Raw genomic sequence first — 25,987 nt, 5'->3', positions numbered from 1 at the left:
GACCAATTCAGTTTTTTTTTTAAATCACTCTTTATGAAGTTACCCAAATTTTTGTCATATAATTAATGTTACAATTCTCCATTCAAAATTTAAATATGCTTAAAATATAATTTGGCAGTACTTTGACCAGATTCAAAGTTAAGAACAATGTTTCTTTATGAATTATCGTTATTATATAGTATGGAAATTCAAGCATAACGTTGTTAGATTTTCATGGAATGAAAATTACAAAGAAATATAGCTGGTATGAATAGAAAAACATTTCCGATACCCACAAAATTATGACGAAAAAATTAAACTAATATAAAGAATTCATAACGTCTTTTTGGTATAAGAGAAGAACATGATTGAAAATTATATCCAGTTTGTCCCATACATATGTTGATTTTACTGTTATATTGGACAACATAAGAAACATTGATTCGGTTTATTATCATACATATGCTTAGCTCTCGAACAGAATACGTAACCTAATCATATGTATGCTTAGTTCATCTTATCATGTTATACCATCGTCTGGATGTCTTTTTGATTATTTCCGGCCAGGTAATATAGTAGAGCAGAGGCTTGAAATGTTTCAATGGAAGTTAATATAGTTATAGGTTATAGATTATAATTACGGTCAAAAAGAAAATATGGCAAATATCATAAAATCATACAATATGCATATGTATACGTCTAGACAATAAAGTTAGACCAGTGGCAGTAATTGTAAATACTCTAGTAATGAATGGGTCTATATTAACATGGCTGAAACTAATTCTCATGCTGACACATCAGCAAATGGCATGCCCGTAAAAATGTTGTACTTTAAAGGGTATTATTTAAAAATGCTTCTCTATTAATAAGAAAGGGATTAGCAGTTTTCCTGAGTAGGGTTTATAAAAGATTCTTTTTTTCTTTTTTGGTAAAATAACCTGAAACAAGGAACAGTGGTTTGCCGGAAAGCTTATAGGAGAGTAGTGGTGTTGTGTTTTTTTCACCTTTCGGCTATAAATACAAAACTACTATTAGTTTTCTTTTCTTAAGAAAAAATAGGAAATATGATGTTCCTTTTTCTCTGTTTCAAAAAATTAAAAATAATGATGTTCCTTTTTCAATTCAAATCTTCATCTCAACTAACAATATCATGCTTATGAGGTTTCTAAATATATTTTTCTGCATCTTTTCTAAATATATTATTATTGATAACAACAGCAGTCAACCAGATCCCGTGTCGTTTGATTTGGTTCTTCTTTTCTACCGATTATGCACATATTCCTTTCATAAAGGAGTCAATCTTCACTTATCCTAGATTGGATCCGAGATTGGTGTTAGAGTGAAGTATCTTTGAAGGAAAGGGAGACTGTGATGATGATTTTATCTTGGTTGATGTAAGGAGGGTCCAGCAGAGTCGGCATCGTTGTATGGTCCGATAAAGAATCCTCAATAAATCAATCGAGTTTCTTCTCTGTTTTTACCAATCGGTATGGAAAGGTGCTCTGAATTCAAACAGCGGCTATGGTGAAAGATGTGAATCTCAGAGACCTTGAAGAGAAAGAGATTACTTTTATTGATTTCAATACTTTCAACTTGAGGTTTTACAACGTAGAGAGTGCTCTTATATAGAGACTTATGATCTTATCATCTATGACACCTCAGCACTAGATCCAAGACATCCAAATCTGTTGTTTGTCATTATGCCGTGAGCTGTCCCGTGAGCCGTTGCAGTCGTACGCGGTATACACTTTCTCTGCTGAACGTTAAACACACTTTTGACGTGATCAACAGCCAGTTGTATCTCCTGTTGACTGGGCTGACGAGTGGGCTTGATAGCTTTAGTCTCTGGGCCTTGCACTGATCCATTTGCAGATGAGGCCTGAGCAGAGTGCTCTGTTTCAGCTGCACTAATATACCCCCTCAAACTTGGGGAAGGCGGGAACGACACACCAAGTTTGGAACGCAGTCTGAAGAAGGGCTCCTGAGCAAGTGATTTCGTAAAGATGTCAGCGAGCTGCAGAGCAGCCGGAATGTGCTTGACCTCTAACGCCTTCAGTGCGACTCTTTCCCGGACATAGTGAAAGTCGACATCGAAGTGTTTACTTCTCTTGTGAAACATAGGATTTGCAGACAAACAAACTGCAGAGAGGTTATCACAAAGGAGCAGAGGTGTAATCTGTTGCTGCAAACCCATATCTTTCAGAAGCATCTGCAGCCAAGCCACCTCAGAAGCAGCAATCGACATTGTTCTGTACTCGGCTTCAGTAGAAGACTTCGATACAGTCTCATGGCGTTTGGAGGACCAAGATACAACATTGGAGCCAAGCATTGTGCAAAAACCACCAGTGGACCTTCTTGTGTCCTTACAACCAGCCCAATCGCTATCACTGAAGCAGAGAAGGGTGGAGCTTGTGTTCTTCTTGATACTGATTCCCATAGCTAAAGTACCTTTCACATAGCGCAGGATACGTTTTAGCAGAAGAAAATCAGCCTTTGTAGGGGAGTGCATCCGTTGACAGATATAATTAACCGAGAACTGTAAGTCAGGTCTTGAGATTGTCAAGTACTGAAGCTTGCCAGCTAAACATCGGAAGTAGGACGGATCGACAAACAGTTCGTCTTGACCACAGACTTGATCAAGCTTGAGCGGTAGAGGAGTAGGCATAGGACTGCAGTTTGCCATACCTGCTGTGATGAGTAGATCATGAGCATATTTCTCTTGATTAAGAAACAAACCATCCGGTGTCTGATGCACTTGAACGCCCAGAAAGTAGTGCACCGGTCCCATATCTTTCATTCGAAACACCGTATTCAGTTGAGCCAGAAGCTTCTCAAGCAGTCCACTGTTATTACCAGTGAGGATCATATCATCTACGTAGAGTAGTAAGTAGATGACATCACCGCCATGGTGATAGATGAACATTGACGGATCATGAAGACTGCACTTGAAACCAAAAGCGAGCAGAAAATCACTGAATTTATCGAACCACGCTCTCGGAGCTTGTTTTAAACCGTAGATAGCTTTCTTCAGTTTGCACACATAGTCAGGCCGAGACTTATCTTCGAACCCAGGAGGCTGTAACATGTACACGGTTTCTTTCAAATCACCATGCAAGAATGCATTCTGAACATCTAATTGCTTGAGAGACCAGTTCTTGGAAACTGCAACATGAAGTACAGTCCGGATTGTAGCTGTGCGTACCACCGGACTATATGTTTCCAGATAGTCGACGCCTTCCTCTTGCTGATTTCCTCTTGCAACCAGACGAGAGCGACGTTTGAGTAGAGTTCCATCAGCATTGAGCTTTGCTTTGTAAACCCAACCGCATCCAATGGGATTTTGACCTTCTTCTGGAGGTACAAGCTCAAACGTTTCAGTCTCTTCCATATTATGCATCTCAACCCCCATAGATTCAGTCCATAGAGGATCCTGTAAAGCTGCTTTCACTGACTTGGGTTCCGTGTAGGTCTCTTTGACAGTGAAGAGAGCATAGCGAGGATTCGGCTTGACAATCCCTGAGCAAGCTCTAGTTTTCATAGAGTGAGGGGCAGGAGCTGGGGGGGGATCATCCTCGGGAACACTCTCATCAGAAGAAGCTGACAGTGGGCTTGGTGGTGTAGCAGGAGGTATCGGCTGCGGTGGTAATGGAGCAGGAGCTAAAGTGACGGGAGCAGAGAGACGCTGAGCAGGTAGTTCTTCAGGCAAAGAGGTTGCTGCAGTCACTGTGGTTTGCGGTTGGAGACAAGAGAGTCGCCATGCTTGCAGTAAAGCAGAAGAGGTCGCCGTGTGATACTTGCTATACACGGTAGCAAAAGGAAACTCTGTTTCTTCAAAAATAACATGTCTGCTGATGAAGACCTTTCCAGTAGGTGGGTACAAGCACCTATAACCCTTGTATTTCTCATTATATCCAAGGAATACACAGGGTAGGGACTTGGGATCCAATTTACTCTGCATGTATGGCCTGAGACTAGGAAAACACTTGCAGCCGAAAACGCGCAGAGCAGTGTAGACTGGGGCTTCACCGTACAGAGCTTCAAACGGACTCTTGTGATCTACCAGGACAGTCGAGGGCAGAAGATTAACCAGAAATGCAGAGGTAAAGAAAGCCTCCACCCATAGTTCTTGAGGAACTCGACTATGAAACATCATAGTCATAGCAAGCTCTGTCAAGTGTCTGTGTTTTCGTTCCGCAAGCCCATTTTGTTGAGGAGTATGGGGACAGGAAATGAGTTGTTTGATTCCTGTTGTTGCAAGATGCCTCTGAAATTGTGTATTGATAAATTCGCCGCCACCATCACATTGGAACTGCTTAATCTTTAACTGAAGTTGATTCTCAATCATTGTTTGAAATTTAATGAAAACAGAGCAGAGATCAGATTTAAGCTTCAGTGGGTAGAACCAAGTGAACCGAGAAAAATTGTCAATAAAGATGGCATAGTAGCGAAAGCCTTGCGAAGATACAACTGGGCTAGGACCCCACAAATCACAATGTATCCTCTCAAGAGGCTGTCTTGACACAAAATCAGAAGATAAAAACGGAAGTTGACTACTCTTTCCTACTTGACAAGCATCACAGACTGTCTTGGTGCTTGACTTATTGAGAACTATGGCTTGAATACGAGATAGCTGCTGAAGAATCTCCATGTTGGGATGGCCAAGCCGCTGATGCCAGATCCTTACACTTGTAGCCTGCTGTCTATTTGAATAGAAAGCCTGAAACTTGGAGCTCTTGAGCATGTAGAGATCCTTATGTCTGCTTCCTTGTGTGATCACCTTCTTGGTGACCTTGTCCTTTACAAACACAGACTTATCATCAAATGTGACTTCACATGGGTAATCCGAGGTAAGTTTAGACACAGACAAGAGTGATTTCGTTATTGCAGGACACACAAGAACATCGTTAAGAGGCAGAGTACCTTTAGGAAGCTGAAGGGCAATAGAACCGATGTGAGTGATTGGGAGATAGTCACCGTTCCCCACAATCACTTGGTCATTACCCAAGTAAGGCTCAGAGGACTGCAGTTGAGAACCGTTGTTGGTAATATGAGCCGTTGCAGCAGAATCTGGATACCATTCTTGTCCATTAAGTGGAACCTGATCAGACAGCTTCATGGTGGTGAGCGCAGTGTGAATGTTGTCTGGAACTTGGAAGTTCTGATCGAATCTGCTGTAGCAACGAGACGCGGAGTGACCATACTTGTTACAGATCTGACAAGTAGGTCGAGATCCTGTCTGAGAACCACCAGAGAACTGCTGATGGAACCCTCTTCCGCGTGTTGAATACGATCCAGAACCTCCAGCACCTCGTCCTCTACTGCTACCCCCTCTGTTGTTGGAGTAACCACGACCTCTACCAGAGTAACCACGTCCAGTTGCGTAAGCCAGATGAGGAGTGACCTCAGGAACTTGGTTAAAAACGCTCAGCTTGTCTTCAAAAGTAAGGAGCTTGAAAACAGCATCTTCAAAGCTCATCTCAGGAACGGAGTCCATAGAGTGCTCAATGACAGTACTTATGGACTCATATTCGCGTCCAAGACCACTCAAAGCGCCGTAGATCTTCTCTTGGTCAGAGATGGGACAACCAATAGAGTCCAGCTGGTCACAAACGCTCTTGATATCGCTAAGATACTCAGACATTGGCTTCTGATTCTTAGCCATGCCTTGTAACTTTCGCTGTAAGTCAAGTTTGCGTGTAGCAGAGACTCGATTGTATTTCTTCCCGAGACTAAACCACACCTCTTGCGCCGAGTTGAGTCCATAGACTGAGCGCAGAGCTTCTTCGGTGAGACTACCAAACAGCCACGCCATGACCAGCTGGTCACGACGAATCCATTTGGTAAACTCTGGGTTCGCTTCTTCAGTAGTAACATCACCATCACGAACTTGAATGGTCGGTGCCGGACGCGGAGAGGCACCAGTGAGAAAGCCGAGCAGAGATTGGCTAGAGAGAAAACTTTCAAACTGAGTCTTCCATAGAAGATAGTTGGTGGATGAAAGCTTCAAGGTAACACACTGAGATATACTCAGAGAAGGAGCAGAAAGCGGGTCTGAGGTATCATCCATGGTGCTCTGATACCATGTGAATCTCAGAGACCTTGAAGAGAAAGAGATTACTTTTATTGATTTCAATACTTTCAACTTGAGGTTTTACAACGTAGAGAGTGCTCTTATATAGAGACTTATGATCTTATCATCTATGACACCTCAGCACTAGATCCAAGACATCCAAATCTGTTGTTTGTCATTATGCCGTGAGCTGTCCCGTGAGCCGTTGCAGTCGTACGCGGTATACACTTTCTCTGCTGAACGTTAAACACACTTTTGACGTGATCAACAGCCAGTTGTATCTCCTGTTGACTGGGCTGACGAGTGGGCTTGATAGCTTTAGTCTCTGGGCCTTGCACTGATCCATTTGCAGATGAGGCCTGAGCAGAGTGCTCTGTTTCAGCTGCACTAATAAAAGATTGGAGGTCAAGGAGTACTCGTACAAGGCTTTGTGGCGAAGAAGATGATGTTCAGACGGTGGTTTGACGATGAGAGCTGCCGGTGGTGGAAGATTCCGATTTGCATGCTTCAATTCAGCCACGTTGCTTGTTCTTTTGTTTAGTGCTTACACGTGTAAAATATTATGCTTATGTATTGTACTCCTCTGCCTTCGGGCTTATGAAATGCAAAGACGACAAAAAAAAAAAAAAAGGATTAGCTAAACCATGGAATTAGTAAGTAGATTAGTAAGAAAAAGTATTGTCGGTTTATGTATTTTAATTCATTTAATAAATTTATTAATAACTTTTTATGATTTTTCAAACATATGTTTAAATAACAATTTATAATTTCAATATTTAAAATAATTGTAAATAGTTAATTTAGATTAGGCAGATTGTATATAAAACAAGAAGAACAATTTCGATATCTAATAATTATTTATGTTTTTATGTTATTTTTGAATATTAATGTCAAAAAAAGCTCGTTTGAATATTGGACTTACTCTCATCACTTTAGGGAATTTCTATCATCTCACGCGGTGGGTTTTTTAAAGGTTTGGAAAGAAAAATCAACACGTCGATGGATACAGACATGAGACAACTTGTATCACTATCATCATCACTAACACTAATAATGCCTAGGTGCAACGCCCTGACCCACGTCAAAAAAAAAACTTCAAACGTTGTCGTTTTCGGCCCATCCTTCCTCCGAATCCACGCGACACCGCCTAAGCTGCAGCGTCACTGCACGCGCCAGCTTGCTTTCCACGGCTCGAATCGTTCCAGCTGCAACTCCGGTTATGTCTTCCACCTTCTTTAGAGTACTCGGCCACGTCATCGTCTTCTCCCGCGCGTTTTGGTTTTTAACACCGAACCAAAACGCCGCCGCTAAAATCACCTTAGTCGTTGCTGCTCTCGACTTCCACACTGCCAAAGCGAGAGTCGCCAACGAAACGACGGCGTTTCTCGAATCCCCGTTTAGTCCTAAATCATCACACCAATTTACAAAAATGCCATCCGCCACGGCCTTCATCACTTTCTTTTCCCTCCCTCGCGGCGCTCTGTTGACAGTAGCACGCGAAGCAGTCTTCCTCGTCGACGACGACGATAGCTCGGAGCAACAAGACGAAGCGGGAGACGAAAACGTTCCACAGGAGGAGCAGGTAGTTATTTTAGCAGGCCAATTAGGGGAAAGAGAACCAGAGACGAAATCTCCCGTGTGAGAATCGCAAGTCGGACATATGATGCGGCGGACGTGGCGGGAGAAAAGGAAGTTAGAGGCATGGAACTTAACGTCGCAGGAGCGGCAGAGGAAAGCGGAGTCTGCGTCACAGTGGAGATGGGCTTCTTCACCACACAGCTCACAGAGTTTCACCATAGTCTAATGTATATGGCGATTTTGAAACGAAAAGATGATGTTTTATTTATATGATTGAAGGAGAGTAACACGGTGGAGCTTTTATTTATGGTTCATAGTTGACGATAGAATATAGTGGCTATTATTTATTTATATCGTTCCTGTAATAGAAACTCTCATCAGCCAGATATTTTATTTTAACATTTTATTAATTTAATAATGTTGCAAATTGGGAAATGAATGAGTGGTGTTTGGAGAGTTGGATGAATGGGACGTGTCCAGAGGTCTTTAGGTCAGTGAGATCTGTGGTTATGCTTAAACCATTGCCACTGGCCGCCATGTCTTTTCGTGTGACGTGGAGACTTTGTCAACACCAAAGTCTTTGGTCACTGCATTTTGCCTTTTTGTTTTTGTTTATTGCTTCGATTACATTTCTTCTGCATTGTTTCCGGTCATATACGCATGTGCTTTGTTTTGTTATTAAGTTTCCTAATACGTTATTTTGTCCAACTATTACAACTAGTGTCAATCTTTAAATCTTTTTTGAATATGATTCCTTGAATATATAAAACTTCCACACAACCCCTCCTACAAATCACAATGCCGGTTCTCCGAGGATTCACACTGTAACCTCTCCAGCGAACGTTACGTGCTTATTACTTATGTTTTTATCCACCAAAGCGCCTCTGGCGTAAAGTAATTGTTGGTTTGCGTTGCTGCACGCTGTTGGATTGTCCACGATTCACCTGATCCTTCCAGGGCACGATCTTAAGTGGATGAGCTTCTGTGTTGAACGCCCACTCGTCCAAGGGAATAACCGTTGTGGGCGAGAAGAGGAGATAGAGATACTTGAGCGTCTCAGCAAGGAAGAAACTCTGCATCTTGTTGTCCTTAACTCCCGTATTAACCTGGAAAATAATTGAAAGAAAATAAAGAATCTACCATCAGACTATACATAATAATAACGCTGGTTCAGTTTAGGAGCCTAAGGAGAGAACGAACTTACATCTTTCAAACCTACATATCCAGTCTCTATGCGCGAGTTCTTCTCAAACGCTTCAAATATATTCCATCCCCAATCTTGATACGTCTTGTTGCCAGTTAACCTCCAGAGGTAAAACAGTGATTCAACAGTCTCTGGTCTCAAGATGTTCGACGACGCCCCAACACTCATGTCCTGTACCATAATAAATGTTTATGAATTGTGTAATAAGCATCAAAACTAAACAATATATTTGGAAAAGACAAGCAAAGGACATACACTCCCAGAGTTGAAGACATAATTCTCTCCAGCTAGTTTTGTTGGTGTTGATTCGTAAAAGTTATAACATGTCCATGCAAGCTGCAATATAAGTGGCAAACACACAAAAAAAAAAAAAAAGTCTAAAGCTCCAACACCTATTTGATGAAGCTATGACCAAAGTCCATTCAAGACATAGCTTTACCTCTTCAGCAAGGGTAAGAAACTTCTTTGCTTCAGCAGAATCATCATACCCAGATGATCCTAAAGCCAACATTCCAGGAGAAAAGCATGCCAATTCATCCATCTGAATATATAGATGAGAAAGAAACATGAGAAACTGGAACCCATCACAACGGGCAACAATGAACATATTGGTATACCTTATGGGTCAAAGAACCTCCACTCTTCTCACAGATGTAAGTAAATGAGGAAGGTGTTGACTTCTTAACCAAGCTTAGCAGACCATTCATTGATTTCTCCCACATATCTCTGATTCAACACACAGTTTTAATCATCAAAACTACAAGACCAGCAAAGAAAAGTAGAACATAGATATCATATCAAAGGACAAATATACATGTGATGGCATCACCTTTATCCTTGATATCGATGTATACATATATGTAATCAGTAGAAAAGAGTTAAACTTGCCTATAGTGTTTCACTGCTAAAGTTTTGTTCCCAAACACCCACACTTTGAGTAAATATTCATAAAAACTGTAAGCACAAATATTAGAGTCACATATCAAACCAGAAGGGATCTGTTGGAAAGAAAGAAAAAAACCTGTCTCCCAAGCCACCAAATGTTATGGTTGAATATGATGGTTTAGCTGTATCAGGATTTATATAGACTGGAAGTAAACCATCAGCAGGGTAGTTCTTATTTAGTACTGAAATGACCTTTTCTACCTGAGACACAGAGTTACAAACAGGTCAACCATACTAATCAGTACATAATACAAACACATAGCATAAGTTATGATGATATGTATCACAGGCAGATGGATATGTGGTAAGTCAATCACGGTACAAGTTAATGAAGAAACACACACCTTTTGCTGATATTTAGGGTCCCCAGTCCTCTGAGAAAGGGCAATAAACTCGAGCTGTTCAGTACCAGATTCTGCAAGATTACTGTCTCCCTAGTACAAAGAAACATGTTTAAACACAATCAACTAAACTTATATGCCACATGTAGTTACATTAGCCAATCAGATGGTGAGAATAAGACAGTGAAGGCTTTAAGTAGTTTAGGACTTACCCCTGCCCATCTAGCATTGTGAGCGTTTCCATGTCTTAAGTTGATAATATTATATGGAATACCCGATGGAGTGTCCCATGCAGGCAATAATCTGTCTGCGATATCTTTAGCCTTTTCAAGGAAAAGTTTATCCCCAGAAAGATCATACGAGCTGAGAAGCCCTCCCACCACTCTGTAAGCCAACAAAGAGAAAAAAAATATAAGCGCAGAATAACCTAAGCGGCTAAACAAGTTGACTCTTCTTAGTACATGTAAGAAAACAACATAGTAGATCAAGAACCTTATGGTTGTCTCAAACATACTTGCGTCATAATCCTTGTCGAAGTCTAGTGATGTTGCAATCCACCTGCAAATTAAAGACTATAAGCATTTTATATCATGCCACAAAAAAAGAGATCTTCTTAGAAAAATGGTGAGGATGGAAGAGATCTACTCACTCTCTAGCTTTCTGAAACTGCTCGTGTAGACCCATTATATAGAGTGTATCTAATGCATCTATTATAGTCGCTCCCAGGCCACCAAAGCTGTCAACGCCATCTTTTGTCTGGGGCTGATAATTCCCAAAAGAAAAAAAAAGAAAAAAAAATAGTTTCACACACATATATGTTTTGGCTATTGCAACTTATAACCATGCAGTTTCAGAAGAAGTTGTACCTGAAGCTCGTCTTTCCCCCAGGCATACTTTTCATATGAGCTCCAAGCATGAATCATTGCTTCTTTTACTCTCTGCCTTCGCTCGGCATCAACTGGATCTTCCTTTACATTCTTCAGCGTCCTCACAGTTGCATCCTCCTTGACGCTTTTTACATCTCCTAACTAGCAAAGAATTATATTAAAAAAAATCGAGAGATTTAAAAAAGATCCTAAAGTTTCTCAATATCAGAAGAGCTCTCAACTCTTACCATCAGCTGCAACCTCAAGACTTGTTTATTTAACTTTGAAACTTCAAACTGCAACACATAAGTGCAAGAAAAAATCACATTAAGAAGATACATTCTCAATTCAAACAGAGAGTCTAGGATTGGACTTGATTTCCTCAAGAGGTTGAGTCACACCTTACTACGTTTCATTAAACTCGATGGTATGATGGTAGAGCTGCTAATTGAATAGAGAAGAAAAGTACCTCGTGATCTCGGCCACGCGTTTGAGGGTCCCAGACGACCATTGAAACAGAGAGGAAGAGGATGAAAAGCAAAGCTAGACGCATAGTCATTCCGAGATAATAAGCAGGGGTGAAGTACTTCCATATCCGGTGACCAGTAACCAGTCTACTCCTCGCCATCTCGGTAACAACTTTTGAGGGAGATCGGTAAGAATCAGTTAGAAAGAAGAAACACTGGTTTGTTTTTCTCTTTTGGTAAAATGTTGGTTTGTTTTTCTCAAGATAGAAAGAGAAAAACCAAACAAGTTGGGTGGTGAAAAGTGTCGGGAAGAATATAAATAGAAGTGACCGTCCATTTATTTTTTATTCTTAACGCTGACCACCGTTTACATCTTTGGCTCTGTATATAGAAGTGTGAGACGGGTTACATTGACTTGAGAAGAAGATGATGTTTTTGTGGATGGATTACCTTGTCCCCATCCATTGTTCTATCATAATACAATGTGTGTTTTGGGTTTGGTTCTCAAGAATTTTCAACGGGCTTGACTTTCACCACAAAGAAGATAATAAGCTAATCATCTTATACCCGTGAGTCATGGACACACGGTATTGGAACCAAAGCTAACGGCAAAATGTTTGTTCGGATTATTTTTTCTTTCTTCTAAAATCTTAGAGACACAAACGTGGCTGGCCTTGAGTCCAAGTAAAAGTCAATTTTAAAAAGAAAATTTAAAACAGTAAAATATTTTTATACGGTAATGGTTATGAGCAAAATTTCCTTTATATACTTTACACTTTTATAGGGGGTCAACTGAATAAAAATTTAAACAATTAGCTCAAGACACACATATCAAAGTTTACATAGATGGATGGTAAAAGTAAGAAAAGTAAAGCCCAAATCATATCAATTGTTTTTTTCAAATGAATATCTTTTTTTATTAACTCATGTACTCCGGGCCTTAGGCCTAGACAGTTATGAGATAAGATGGCTCGTTAGGTAGCCTTCATCATATGAAAATCCGTTCCATTAGGCTTAAAAAACCAACTGGCCCATAAGCTGTGCATAAATTTCTAGTGGTGGGATCGAATCTAGGATGTGACCACACTTTGACTTTCAGACCCCGGTCCTACAATCACTAATAAACTACATAGGTTAGATGGTTTGACAAGATCCTTAAATATGTAACTAGGTTAAAACCTAATTCCTAAGAAGAAGACTAAAGCTAAGCTTAAAGATCAAACAATCACCACTTGGTGCACAAACTGACAGACATCTTCATTCTCACTACTTGCTAATTTTTTTGATGATTGGGCCGTTTAAATAATTTGATTTACTGCAAGTACTCCTCATATCAAGTACCTAAAAATCATTATTTGAAAATTATTCGACCCAATTTGTGATTTGTCAAAATCAACTATCAAGTACTTGTTCCTATAATATTTGATTGCTTGTGAGTAACTGATCAAAATCAAAATACAGTTTTATAAATACAAGAATATGAGCTTTGTTACTTTTCACCAATAAGGTTTTTTTTATTAAATCCAATATTTTATTTGATTTCTATTAAAATGCAAATGTGATATATTGTATTCACAAATAACAAATGTTCTAAATAATTAACAATTATTTTTAAAATGAGTAATGAGTACACAAGTAATCAAAAACATGATAGCTACTACTTAATTCCTACTTGCAAGTAATAAGATTTGTAGATTTGTTATCAGATTTTACAAAATTGGATAGTAAATTAACTAGTATAAACCAAGTAATAAAATAAGTAATCATGCCAGCCCTGTTTAAAAGCGTAATTAGTAGATAATTCAGTAGTTATATAATATATATAAAAAGTCCAAACAATGATTGGTGATGTCGTGCAACCCAAGTGACCTTAAGTCGTACACACGTTCACCACCATGTTTAATAAGAACTTTCTCTGCAACTTCACTCTATTTTTCTTGAATATTCAATAGAATGTTTCTTTTCCAAAGAATTGAGCTAAAAAAATGTAGTTAGATCTGAGAAATAAGGAATAATAAGAAGTATTATTTTAAATATTGAAATTATTTTAAGAGATATACAAGCCATGTTATTAATATGAGTGGTGAGAGATGATGCCATGTTCCTTCCCGGGAAAACCTCTTTCTTCCTCTTTCCCACAAAAAGAAAAACAAACTTTCCGTAACTTTTGCCAAAAACCAGACCAAATATAGTAATGTCGTCATTGAATTGAGTTCTCGGTTTCTCACGGTAAGAAAGAGAGAGAAAGAGAAAGTGTTTTCAGTTTTTTTGTTGCCTTTCTCCTTTCTTTCTTCTTCTTCTTACGAGTTTGGCCTTCTCTCTCGCCAAATTAAACAACGACCTTGATCAGAAAAGGTCGTTTCTATTTGAAAGAGGAGGAGGAGGAAGAGGTAAGAGGTAAAGAGAAAGCTGGGTGAGACCAAGGAAGGAAGGATGAGCACTACGTCCAGCAATGGATTGCTCCTCACGTCAATGTCTGGACGACACGACGACATGGAAGCTGGATCTGCCAGAACCGATCATTCTGATCATGAGGAGCTTGAACACGATCCTGAAGATCCTTTCGACCTTGATAACACCAAGAACGCCTCTGCCGCATCTCTCCGTCGCTGGAGGGTATGTTTTTTCTCTTTCCTCTTTGAGAGATTTGATCGTGAGTCTTCTTGACATGGATTCGATTTGTGAAAAATGCAGCAAGCGGCACTTGTGTTGAATGCATCGCGTAGGTTTCGATACACTTTGGATCTGAACAAAGAGGAACACTATGAGAATCGAAGGAGGATGATCAGGGCACATGCTCAAGTCATAAGGGTTAGAATCTTCTGATCTTCTTATGTTCTTTGCCTAGTGTTGTTTGTTTCTTGATCTCACACATCAGTAATTTTTCTTTGTGAATCAGGCAGCATTGCTTTTTAAGTTGGCTGGAGAACAACAAATTGGTGGTATGTGACTTACTTCTTTTCTTAGTCAGATCAATTTTTTTTTTCTTCTATATGATTAGTATTTGATTTCTTTTGTGATTTTTAGCGTTTGGATCATCATCAGCAACTCCAGCAGCTTCAACTGGTAACTTTGACATTGACCTTGAGAAACTAGTGTCAATGACCAGGAACCAAAACATGTCCAATCTGCAGCAACTTGGAGGGGTGAGATATTGCATGCATTGTGTGTTAATTATATAAATGGGAGAATTTTTCATGAAACTGACAATGGTTACTACCCTTTTGTAGGTCAAAGGTGTTGCAGAGAAGTTGAAGTCAAATATGGAGCAAGGAATCGAGGAGGATGAGAAAGAAGTGACAGATAGGAAGAATGCATTTGGATCTAACACTTATCCAAAGAAGAAGGGCAAAAGCTTTTATGTAAGCAACATGAGTTTCTTTTTCTTTTCTTTTCTTTTCAAGATTGATTTATAATGAGCTTGTGGATAACAACTCATAAGTTTCTAACTTTATTTTGTGCAAAAGATGTTCCTCTGGGAAGCATGGCAGGATTTAACTCTTATCATCTTGATCATTGCGGCTGTAACATCATTGGCATTGGGAATAAAGACAGAGGTGTGTGTTTTAACTTTCATATAAACTCCTCTTAATATTCCAAATTTGGAGCTCACTTCTGTCTACTTGACTCTCTTTTGGTTACTAATTCATCAGGGTTTGAAAGAAGGTTGGCTTGATGGTGGAAGCATTGCGTTTGCTGTCTTGCTTGTCATTATTGTTACAGGTATGGATATGTATTTTATATGTATTTTTGTCAAATTCTTATTAACATTCCTAACACTGCTCTTAGTCCATTTAAGATGACTTTTCTGTTTATGCTTCATCTTTTGATTCTTTCAGCTGTTAGTGACTATCGCCAATCTCTTCAGTTTCAAAACCTCAACGATGAAAAACGAAATATACAGCTAGAGGTGCCTGCTATAACATCTTTGGATTGTTTCCAAAACTGTATATATATTTTAGAGCTTCTAACTAAATAAAAAAAAAATCTTGCAGGTCATGAGAGGAGGGAGAACAGTGAAGATTTCAATCTATGACGTTGTTGTCGGAGATGTTATACCTCTTAGAATAGGTGACCAGGTCCCTGCGGACGGAGTGTTAATTAGTGGCCATTCTCTTGCCATTGATGAATCTAGCATGACCGGTGAAAGCAAGATTGTGAGTTCATATCCTTGTTCAATTATGTACTAATCAATCTTCTCTTTCTACTTGCTAACACATACATTTTTGTTGCAGGTTAACAAGGATCAAAAATCTCCTTTTCTAATGTCTGGTTGTAAAGTAGCTGACGGTGTCGGTAGTATGCTGGTAAGTAAATCTTTGAGGCCCTTTGTCCCTTTTTTTCTGACTTCTTCTTATATTATCCTCTCATCTTCTTTCAACAGGTTACTGGTGTTGGAATCAACACTGAATGGGGATTGTTAATGGCAAGTATCTCAGAGGATACTGGTGAAGAAACTCCCTTGCAGGTATTTCATCTTGACCACTTTGTTATTGTCTTGAAGAAGCCTAACCATTCCTTTTCTTTTTTTGTAATCTTATAATAGGTGCGGTTAAATGGTCTTGCAACGTTCATCGGTATAGTGGGGCTCACAGTGGCTCTTGTTGTCCTGGTTGCTCTTCTTGTGAGGTAATCTGATTTACCTTGGTCAGTAAAAGTTTTGCCTTACAACTTCATGCCATTTTGAAGGTTATAATCTTGAGTTATTTTTTTCAGATATTTTACCGGAACTACCCAAGATTCTAATGGAGCAACTCAGTTTATCAAAGGGACGACTAGTATCAGTGACATTGTAGATGATTGTGTTAAAATATTTACAATCGCAGTAAGTATTTATTCCACATCCGTGATTATGTTATTTGATAGACATATATGAGTTAACTCTGGCGTTTGTTTTAGGTTACTATTGTGGTTGTGGCAGTGCCTGAGGGACTTCCCCTAGCAGTTACCCTCACGTAAGTCTTACATAACATAATCTACTTAGAAAATAATTAACTACATTATAGTTGTTGATCTACTTTTTTATTGACTCCAATGTTTGCAGTTTGGCTTACTCGATGCGAAAGATGATGGCAGACAAAGCTTTGGTAAGAATCAAAATATGTTATCTTCTCTCTCTTTAGTTAAAATCTTCTTGATTGTTGTGTTGTGTGATCACATTTCATTTGCTAACAGGTTAGGAGGCTTTCAGCTTGTGAAACCATGGGCTCAGCAACGACAATCTGCAGTGACAAAACTGGAACTTTAACTTTGAATCAGGTCAGTATCTATATATTAAAACTCTCACCTTCTTCATTGACATGGAGAATCATCATACTCTTCTAGATAAGCTAAGTTTTACCTCTTTTCAAAATTACAGATGACTGTGGTTGAGACATATGCTGGAGGATCAAAGATGGATGTAGCAGACAACCCCTCTGGTCTCCACCCTAAACTTGTTGCCTTAATAAGTGAGGGTGTGGCACAGAACACCACAGGAAACATTTTTCATCCCAAGGATGGTGGAGAGGTGGAGATTTCTGGATCTCCTACAGAGAAGGCTATTCTGTCTTGGGCGTATAAGGTATAAAATGTTCATTTAATTACTCTGGTCCATCTTTGACATATTTTTCGTCATGGGAAATATATTTAAAGAAGTTTTGTTTGCAGTTGGGGATGAAGTTTGATACCATCAGGTCCGAGTCTGCTATCATCCATGCTTTCCCTTTCAATTCTGAGAAAAAGCGTGGAGGTGTTGCTGTGCTTCGAGTAATTTCTTGATCTTTTTCCCTCCATTTTTAACTTTTAATATTAGGGAATTAATAAAATTTTGTGGAGGCATTGAAGTAAGTAGTTGTTTCTGTTCACTAAACACATGAACATCTTCTCATTGCTACTCATCGAGGAAAATCTCAAAAAATATTATATGAAGCTGATCAAGAGTATGTTAACTAACTCACTGCAGGGTGATTCTGAAGTTTTCATTCATTGGAAGGGAGCGGCGGAGATAGTTCTGGCTTGCTGTACACAATTCATGGACTCAAATGGCACTCTGCAGCCCATTGATACTCAGAAGGTAGGGTGACGCAAAAAAAAAAAAATTGTAAATAACAATCTCCCCAAGTTCTTATTGGTGGTAGAGAATAAATTGGTATCTAAACAAGAAAAGTTGTGTCAAAATACAAAAACCTGTTTGGATATTATTTTGCAGGAGTTTTTCAGACTTGCTATTGATGCCATGGCGAAAAATAGCTTGCGATGCGTTGCTATTGCATGCAGAACACAAGAGCTGAACAAAGTTCCCAAGGAACAAGAGGAATTGGATAAATGGGATTTACCTGAAGATGAATTGACTTTGCTAGCTATCGTTGGTATAAAGGTAGGCATGCTGAAAGCATCTCTTTGGATAACTCTTGAGGTTTTTTTTTCTTTTCTTATAGTGACGATTTTTCTTTCTTCCAAAGTTCCTTGCACTCATTCATTTGGTAACTATTTTACTATATATATATAGGATCCTTGTCGCCCTGGAGTAAGAGAAGCAGTGAGAATTTGCACCAGTGCTGGTGTTAAGGTAGTCTCCTTGCCTCTAATAATGACAGTTAAATGTTGTTGTAATATGGTATAGCTTTCAACCCATCTGTAACGTTTTTACGTGAAACATTTGTGTTATCTAGGTACGTATGGTGACTGGAGACAATCTTCAGACAGCAAAAGCAATTGCTTTGGAGTGTGGTATACTTTCTTCAGATACAGAAGCCGTTGAGCCTACTATCATTGAAGGAAAAGTGTTCCGTGAGTTATCCGAAAAAGAGAGAGAACAAGTAGCCAAGAGAATAACGGTATGAACAGTCAATGATCATGTGAGCTTACTGATGATGCTATTTTAAATACTAACTTGGGGGTTATATGCAGGTGATGGGTAGGTCTTCTCCTAATGACAAACTTTTACTTGTTCAAGCACTACGGAAAAATGGAGATGTTGTTGCTGTCACTGGTGATGGTACTAATGATGCTCCCGCTCTCCACGAGGTTAGAAATCATTTTTCAACAGGATATGTTATGTTTTTTTTGTTTCAACTCCAAATTTGACTTTTCTATCTATTGGTTTGTAATATAGGCAGACATAGGTCTCTCAATGGGTATATCAGGAACTGAAGTTGCGAAAGAGAGTTCAGACATCATCATTTTGGATGACAACTTTGCTTCAGTAGTAAAGGTTAGTCTAGAGAAAATAGAGAACTCTGATCTTATAGCTTATCATTCATCTATGCCTTTTCTAATCATGCAATTCTGTTTACTCTTCCAGGTTGTTCGTTGGGGCCGTTCTGTGTATGCAAATATTCAGAAATTCATACAGTTCCAGCTTACTGTGAATGTTGCAGCTCTTGTAATCAATGTTGTAGCAGCTATGTCTGCTGGTGATGTTCCTCTAAAGGCTGTACAGGTTAACTAATCTTCCCCTGCCTTTCTAGCATAGCATGAGATGGTTCAACTTTTAAAACACGTTAAAGTATAGTGGTGGTTCTTTTGATACAGCTGCTTTGGGTCAACCTTATAATGGATACTCTTGGAGCACTTGCACTCGCTACAGAGCCACCAACAGATCATCTTATGCACAGAACCCCTGTTGGAAGAAGGTATAATAACATCATGAACATGTTTTATTTTAATATTTTGATGAAACAAAAACTAGATATATTGTGGTTTTTGTCGTATGGTTGGTGATGGTTTGTTTATGGGTCTGCAGGGAGCCTCTAATTACAAACATCATGTGGAGGAACTTGCTTGTGCAGGTGAGGTTTTCAGAAGATGTTGATTTATTTACTAAATTTTTTTTTCTAGAGTGCATATCTCTGAAACTGTAATTTGATGTTGTTGCAGTCATTTTATCAAGTGGCTGTCCTCCTAGTTCTCAACTTTGCAGGCTTGAGCGTTCTTGGTTTGAAACAAGACAGCAACCATGCACATGCTGTAGAAGTGAAGAACACTATGATATTCAATGCCTTCGTTATGTGTCAAGTAGGCAAAATCATCTTCTCTTTTCATCTCCTTGTTCTTAAAACCATATGAATTTGTTTTAATCATGCAAGTCTTGCAGATATTCAACGAGTTCAACGCAAGGAAACCTGATGAAATGAATGTTTTCAGTGGTGTATCTAAGAACCCTCTCTTCGTGGCAATTGTTGGAGTCACTTTTGTTCTTCAGGTAAACACAATAACACAAAGCCTCTTTGTCTCTTGACACTTGATAGCATCTGGTAGTAAGTAACCTCTTGTGGTTACAAAAATGCAGATAATCATCGTTACATTCCTTGGGGAGTTTGCCCATACCGTTCCACTGAGTTGGCAACTATGGCTTGCTTCTATTGTCATTGGTCTGGTCAGGTAGGTTTATCATTTTCTTTCCAACTTGGAACTCATAGTGCCCATAAAACAAGGAAACTATTTAAAAAAAAATCACCAATTTTATTTTCTCTCTGCAGCTGGCCACTTGCAGTTGTTGGGAAACTGATTCCAGTACCCAAGACTCCAATGAGCAGGTACTTCAAGAAACCGTTCCGTAAATACAAAGCCTCAAGAAATGCATAAAACACATTACTAGAGATTATTCATCTTCCTCATACTGGAACTCTACAGAAGCAAATAACAGATGATATATAACCTGTGGCAAATGGCCTAAACAACCTCTAACCTTTCTTTTTAAATGGTAATAGTATTTTCAAAATGTATACTGCACGATCCAATTCTTTTATCCCTTTCCATATTTCTTCTTCTTGTATGATGTAAAAGTGCAACTGTGAATTGAATTGGATTTGGGGTTGTACTAGTGGGAGTTTGGCTTTTCAAAAAAAGTGTTGTGTTTACATGGAGGATTCTCTTTTTTTTTTTTCATACCGACCAAAATATTTGCTCTGTCTATAAAGAAACATGACTTAAAAACCGTTCTTGGGATCAATCTACTGTTTAACCTGGCATAGCTAGTTAAAGTTTATGATAACATCTTGTCATAGTTAAAGTTCACATAGTTCTTTATCAGAAATCCTCAACACAACACAAAATAAAAAGAATATGCTATACTACCTGATCAACGAAACAAAGTCTTGTTTGATGACTAAACAGCGTTTGTCTTGACGTGTCATGTGTCTGACTTCAACATCGAACATCATAGAGACTGCATGTTTTTTTCCGAGACTCTAACTATTCGGCCTAATATCAAAAGGCCCAATGGGCCGAAAATAAGCTAGGAGTTGACTTAACCTGAGAATCACTTGCGTTTTCTCTCAATCTGCTCTGAGATAGCTTTCGATCTTCATCTTCTCAATCTCGTCTCGATCGATCGATCAAAAGGAATCGGAGAATGGCATCGACTGCGGCGGTTCCGTTCTGGAGAGCGGCGGGGATGACGTATATAACGTACTCGAACATCTGCGCGAATCTGGTCAGGAACTGTCTGAAAGAGCCCTTCAAGGCTGAATCGATTAGCCGCGAGAAGGTTCACTTCTCCCTCTCCAAATGGGCCGATGGAAAGCCCCAGAAACCAGGTATCTTCTTCTTCTTCTTCTTCACTTCCCTTTACTCAGGGATCCTTGGATCGAGATCTGGCTTCTTCTTTGTTTGTTTCTGTGTTGTTTCTCTCTGTTTCGAGACGGTTAAAGGTTCGAACTTTAATTAGAACCCATCAGAACTAGGGTTCCGTTTCGGTTGAGGAAGGGATTGTTCACTCTGAAATGGTTCTTTTGAGCTCACATTTGATGTTATATGTTCAATCTTTTTACCTCAGTTTTGTTCAGACAGTGGGCTTTTTTTATGTGTTTATGCAACTTTGTGTGGTCTTTTGTTGACAGTTTTGCGGTCAGACGCACCTCAAGTTTGAGGCTTTTGATCAAAGCCTGGATGGATAAAAGGGATGCTGTAACGTCTCTCTCTTGACATTTTGTTTCCTTTTGTTTGTTGTCTGCAATGAAAGCTTGATACTCAGGCAATCAATAATGAAAAACACTTCTTCTGTTTCTTGCTCAATACAAATTATTATTATTTTTGTGGATTTATTTGTTGTCCATTGAGTATTATTGACTATGGCCTTTCTCTACAGCAAATGAACCATTTGTTCAAAATTTTGAGAAACAAAAGTTAGAAAGATTGCTTAAAGGCTCGATTAAGTGTTGCTTTCTCTAAATCTGATAAGTGACAAAGTCCAATTCATATGGGTCATATAACTCCTCCGGTATGATGCTGACTCTGCGCTGTCAGTTCCAATTGACTGACTGAAAATGATGTGCTAACAGAAAAATGATCAAGATGTGACTGACATGCTCATGAATGATACCGATGTGATAGTACATGAGAGCTGCATTCCGCAGAAACTTGATGTTATAAGGCCTCTGGATGTCATCATGTGTTATGATATAACAAATCCGTATAGTAACTTTTTAGTACCTACCATAGCAAATGGAGTTTCACTGGAATTAATTAGTCAAACGCTGAAAATGAATCCCCAAACAAAGTAACGCCTTAAAGCAACAACAAGACAAACAACTCCTACAGAATTATATAAAAACAAAAGAATTGAGAATGCAAGTAACAAGCTAATAAGAGCTGTCACATGTTATGTATTAATGAGTTCACACAATATGCATCCGAGCAATAAGCAGTTTTGAAACTTTTTTTTTTTTAGTTTTGAAACTTAAAATGCCAAATATGATTATATGGATGCAAATGCAGTTGTTGGAAGAAAAAACAAAAAAAAAAGAAGAGAGTTAGTTAACCACCCTTCAAGGAAGTACAGATATGTCAGGGCTCCTTGACACCTACGGTTCTTGTGCTACCATACCAGTAGTTCAACACGTTTTTCTACCTAAGAAAAATCCATCTGCTTGTTCTCACTAACTATATATAGGTTCATCAAGTTTCATATCTTCTTCTCCATCTCATCACTGCTACACTCTTCCTCCACTGAGTCCTAGATTTTTCAGTTGCTGCTCTTTCAAGAAGTTCCTTCTTGTTGCTTCATCCCTACAAGGGGTAACTTGAGCCGTATAGTAACCGTTCTTTTTCTCATCATAATCATGCTCGAAATGTTTCAAAATCTTTTCATCATAAGCTATTTATTTTCTTATATGGTCCATTTAATTTGCTCCCATCTTTACTGGTGTCTCTATGTTGCACAAGTTTTTGTTTTATTACAAATACCATTAAATATAGCAGACCGACCAACTTACAAGTTACAACGAAAGACATATACATTTCCACAGCTTTGCATTTTTCACACGCGCACTCCCTGAGCGCGTGGATACATTTTTCTAGATTTAACTTTTTTTTCCTTTGATCAGATCGAAGAAGACAGAGATAGTACGGTTATAGACGCCATGAGACGAAACAAACGTCCCGACCTCAGCGTAACACTTCCTAACCGCAACGTGGCTCTCGCTGTCCCTCTTCCTCTACCTCCTCTTCCGAACTCCACCAACATCTCCCCCGCCAAAAGCTTATCCGAGCTAGAGCGCGTGAACCGTATCGGAAGCGGCAACGGAGGAACGGTCTACAAAGTGATCCACCGTCCAACTTCACGCCTCTTCGCTCTCAAGGTGATCTACGGGAACCACGACGAGAATGTGAGGCGTCAGATCAGTAGAGAGATCGAGATCCTGCGAAGTGTTGACCACCCAAACGTCATGAAATGTCACGACATGTTTGATCTCAGCGGCGAGGTCCATCTCTTGCTTGAGTTCATGGACAAAGGCTCTCTCGAAGGTGCACACGTATGTCAAGAACCTGAACTCGCTGATCTCACACGGCAGATTCTCAGCGGCTTGGCCTACCTTCACGGCCGTAAAATCGTCCACCGTGACATCAAACCGTCGAATCTTCTCATAAACTCAGCCAAGAACGTCAAGATTGCTGATTTTGGAGTGAGTCGGATCTTGGCGCAGACCATGGATCCTTGCAACTCTTCTGTCGGAACCGTCGCTTACATGAGCCCCGAGAGGATCGACACAGATCAGAATGAGGGGCGTTACGACGGTTGCGCCGGAGATATATGGAGTCTTGGTGTTAGCATCTTGGAGTTCTACTTGGGGAGGTTCCCTTTTGCTGTGAGTAGAGACAGTGACTTGGCGAGTCTACTGTGCGCCATTGCTATGTCTCAGCCGCCGGAGGCTCCGGCGACGGCGTCTGAGGAGTTTCGTCACTTCATCTCTTGTTGCTTACAAAAAGATCCTCCTAAGAGATGGTCTGCGCAACAGCTTTTGCAGCATCCTTTCATACTCAAATCAACCGTTCGTCCTCTACCTTCGTCTTCTTCTGCTCCGGCGTCCTAGTTAATTGCTTTTAATTCCGTCTTGTGATAAATAAAAGAATGCATAAAACTAGGGCTGGGCATAAAACCCGTAACCCGAAATCCGAACCGAACCCGAACCGAAAAACCCGATCCGAACCGAATCCGAATTCTAAAAAATATCCGAATGGATCTTGTAGGGTGTTACAAAACATATCCGAACCCGAAGTGTTATTAACCGAACCCGAATGGATAATCCGAAAAACCCGAAAACCCGAAAAACCCGAAAAATATCCGAACAAATCGATTCGAATGTCCGAATTAATATATAATATAAATATTTAAAACATAAATATGTACTTCAAATATTCAATTTCATGTTTATTTCAACATGATATCTAACAATAAGTATCTAATTTTTTTTTAAAATATCTTAAATACTCCATTATATATAAATAAGTATATATTTTTATGTTTTTCTATTGAATTTTAGATTTTACTTAGGGTATATCCGAACCGATCTGATATAACCCGAATCCGAATGATATATGGTTACTTCGGGTATTAACCGAACCGAACCGAAACCGATGTGTTATATCCGAACCCGAACCGAACTTGTAGATTTACTAGAATGGGACCTAGAAGGTGTTACAAATAGAACCGAAATCCGAAAAACCCGAACCGAACCCGAATGGGTACCCGAACGCCCAGGCCTACTCTTATGATAAATAATAGAATGCTTTTAGCCATCTTCTTTTATTACAACATATTTTAATGTTTTTGTTTGGGGGTATTAAAATTGTTCTGAGTTGACCACATGATTCTTGACAAGACAGCAGTAATACAAAAAAAGTCAAGATCTCAAAGGAAAATCAATGGACTGAAGGAATATTATTAAACAGAGCAGATATACTCACGCTCTCAACAGACTCGTCAGTTCATTTATATTCTCCCCGAAATTGCCAGTAAAAAAGGTACTGCATATGGAGGATCTATTCTATTAATTCTGCAGCATGACTTATTAATAAAAGGTTGTGTCCAAATATTTATTTTTTATATTTAAAAAATGAAATATTACTCTTTATTTTTGTAAAAGCACATTGGTTTTAAAGTTAATAAAACTATAACTCTGTTATTTTCGGCAACTCCTTTTTTTGTTAGCAAACGTATGAAAAATGGATTTCCTAACATTATCAAACGATGGCTTATTATTTTGAATAATAGTATTTGATTATTTTTGTTGGCAATACCTTTTTTCAGTTAACAATGCTTCTTAAGAATAAGTTTAAAAGGAATTATATACAGTTCAATACTTTTAAAAACTTACAATTTAATTATTGATATCTAAATATCTATTCTATTAAACTAGAAACATGATATATATATATATATATAGGTTCAGTTTAACTATTTTAATACAATTATTAAACTTTTTTATTAGTCATTTAAGAAAAATATTTTACACAATATTATTACAAAAAATAATATGATTAAAGACACAAATATGATTTTTTCTAAAATATAAAACAAAAATATACCCGTCCTTTGAATGTACAACACAAAATTGTTTTGCTTACAAAATATAATATTTTGATTATATATATATATATATATATATATATATATATATATAATATATATTAAAATTAAAACAGAAATATATATAAACCGATGGAAATATATTTCTTATGAAACTTTAAAAGTTAACTAATAAAGTTAACTAATATTGATATTAATTAATGGTGGAAGCGGGTTATTAATAAAATTTAATTTTATGATTGACGGGGTTTAACTAGTTTAAGTGAATTTTTAATAGAAATAAATATTCATATGAACTCATTTAGTTTAACGAGTTTTAAATAGGTTATTCGAATAAAAATATTTATTAAATGCGATTCTACTTAAAGTTAGGGAAGACCATTTTAACCCAACTACATATATATATAACAGAATATGTTAAAATTATTTCTTTAAACATTTTTCAAAAAATTTGTTCGGTTTTAGTTGCGGGTTGAGTTTGATATTAGTTTCAAAATAAATAATTTAAGAATCATTCGAATATATAGATCATGTCTAATAGAGTATGAGACTTTTATTTTTGGAGCGATTGGTATATAAATATTCTTGACTAAATTATGTTAGGTAATTATCAAGTAAATATAATATGTTGCAAACTTAGGAACAAAGTTTTAAAATGGTTTTCTAAAATGCATATAGATAACAAATGTATAGTTATGCAACTTGATATATTGAATATAGTCACCAAAAATATATTAAATTAAAT

At 38.4% G+C, this 25,987-nt stretch overlaps 5 protein-coding genes across 7 annotated transcripts; 3 read left to right on the top strand and 2 right to left on the bottom strand.

Moving 5' to 3' along the window:
• Positions 1–6,895: 6,895 nt before the first annotated feature.
• LOC108863290 (B-box zinc finger protein 32-like) lies at positions 6,896–7,974 on the bottom strand. Its single transcript, XM_018637668.2, has one exon. The coding sequence runs from the start codon at positions 7,844–7,846 to the stop codon at positions 7,145–7,147; it is 702 nt and encodes a 233-aa protein (XP_018493170.1). The 5' UTR covers positions 7,847–7,974; the 3' UTR covers positions 6,896–7,144.
• Positions 7,975–8,345: 371 nt separating this feature from the next.
• On the bottom strand, positions 8,346–11,795 carry LOC108863289 (mannosyl-oligosaccharide 1,2-alpha-mannosidase MNS2). Of its 2 annotated transcripts, XM_018637666.2 has the most exons (14): positions 11,453–11,794; positions 11,232–11,279; positions 10,984–11,145; positions 10,767–10,879; positions 10,610–10,675; positions 10,330–10,501; positions 10,121–10,210; positions 9,853–9,977; positions 9,720–9,785; positions 9,449–9,557; positions 9,271–9,372; positions 9,087–9,167; positions 8,832–9,002; positions 8,346–8,733 (listed from the first exon to the last, which is right to left on the bottom strand). In XM_018637666.2, the coding sequence occupies exons 1-14, from the start codon at positions 11,609–11,611 to the stop codon at positions 8,494–8,496; spliced, it is 1,704 nt and encodes a 567-aa protein (XP_018493168.1). In that variant the 5' UTR covers positions 11,612–11,794; the 3' UTR covers positions 8,346–8,493. The 2 variants fall into 2 exon arrangements, with proteins under 2 accessions (XP_018493168.1, XP_018493169.1); XM_018637667.2 differs by lacking the exon at positions 9,720–9,785 and having other exon boundaries at positions 11,453–11,795.
• A 1,792-nt stretch (positions 11,796–13,587) lies between these two features.
• Positions 13,588–20,293, top strand: LOC108859098 (calcium-transporting ATPase 9, plasma membrane-type). Its single transcript, XM_018632943.2, has 31 exons — positions 13,588–14,066; positions 14,145–14,261; positions 14,350–14,392; positions 14,478–14,596; positions 14,681–14,812; positions 14,918–15,007; positions 15,104–15,173; positions 15,290–15,360; positions 15,446–15,607; positions 15,686–15,757; positions 15,835–15,918; positions 15,997–16,079; positions 16,167–16,275; positions 16,350–16,405; positions 16,495–16,537; positions 16,626–16,709; positions 16,810–17,013; positions 17,100–17,198; positions 17,395–17,505; positions 17,641–17,808; positions 17,941–18,000; positions 18,104–18,268; positions 18,342–18,458; positions 18,547–18,645; positions 18,736–18,873; positions 18,966–19,066; positions 19,177–19,222; positions 19,311–19,448; positions 19,528–19,635; positions 19,723–19,814; positions 19,913–20,293. The coding sequence occupies exons 1-31, from the start codon at positions 13,884–13,886 to the stop codon at positions 20,016–20,018; spliced, it is 3,270 nt and encodes a 1,089-aa protein (XP_018488445.2). The 5' UTR covers positions 13,588–13,883; the 3' UTR covers positions 20,019–20,293.
• Positions 20,294–20,704: 411 nt separating this feature from the next.
• Positions 20,705–21,440, top strand: LOC130503613 (ATP synthase subunit epsilon, mitochondrial-like). Its single transcript, XM_056998245.1, has 2 exons — positions 20,705–20,971; positions 21,275–21,440. The coding sequence occupies exons 1-2, from the start codon at positions 20,788–20,790 to the stop codon at positions 21,301–21,303; spliced, it is 213 nt and encodes a 70-aa protein (XP_056854225.1). The 5' UTR covers positions 20,705–20,787; the 3' UTR covers positions 21,304–21,440.
• Positions 21,441–22,363: 923 nt separating this feature from the next.
• Positions 22,364–23,794, top strand: LOC130503612 (mitogen-activated protein kinase kinase 5-like). 2 transcript variants are annotated; one of them, XM_056998243.1, is made up of 2 exons: positions 22,364–22,463; positions 22,760–23,794. In XM_056998243.1, exon 2 carries the CDS (start codon positions 22,796–22,798, stop codon positions 23,744–23,746), a length of 951 nt encoding a protein of 316 aa, XP_056854223.1. In that variant the 5' UTR covers positions 22,364–22,463; positions 22,760–22,795; the 3' UTR covers positions 23,747–23,794. The 2 variants fall into 2 exon arrangements, with proteins under 2 accessions (XP_056854223.1, XP_056854224.1); XM_056998244.1 differs by having other exon boundaries at positions 22,372–22,451.
• The last annotated feature ends 2,193 nt before the right edge of the window (positions 23,795–25,987 follow it).

The sequence above is a fragment of the Raphanus sativus genome, unplaced genomic scaffold, assembly GCF_000801105.2.
Source record: "Raphanus sativus cultivar WK10039 unplaced genomic scaffold, ASM80110v3 Scaffold1060, whole genome shotgun sequence".
In the NCBI taxonomy this organism is placed as follows: Eukaryota; Viridiplantae; Streptophyta; class Magnoliopsida; order Brassicales; family Brassicaceae; genus Raphanus; species Raphanus sativus.
The sequence above is the reverse complement of the archived record's forward strand: the minus strand, read 5'-3'. Positions and strand labels throughout refer to the sequence as shown.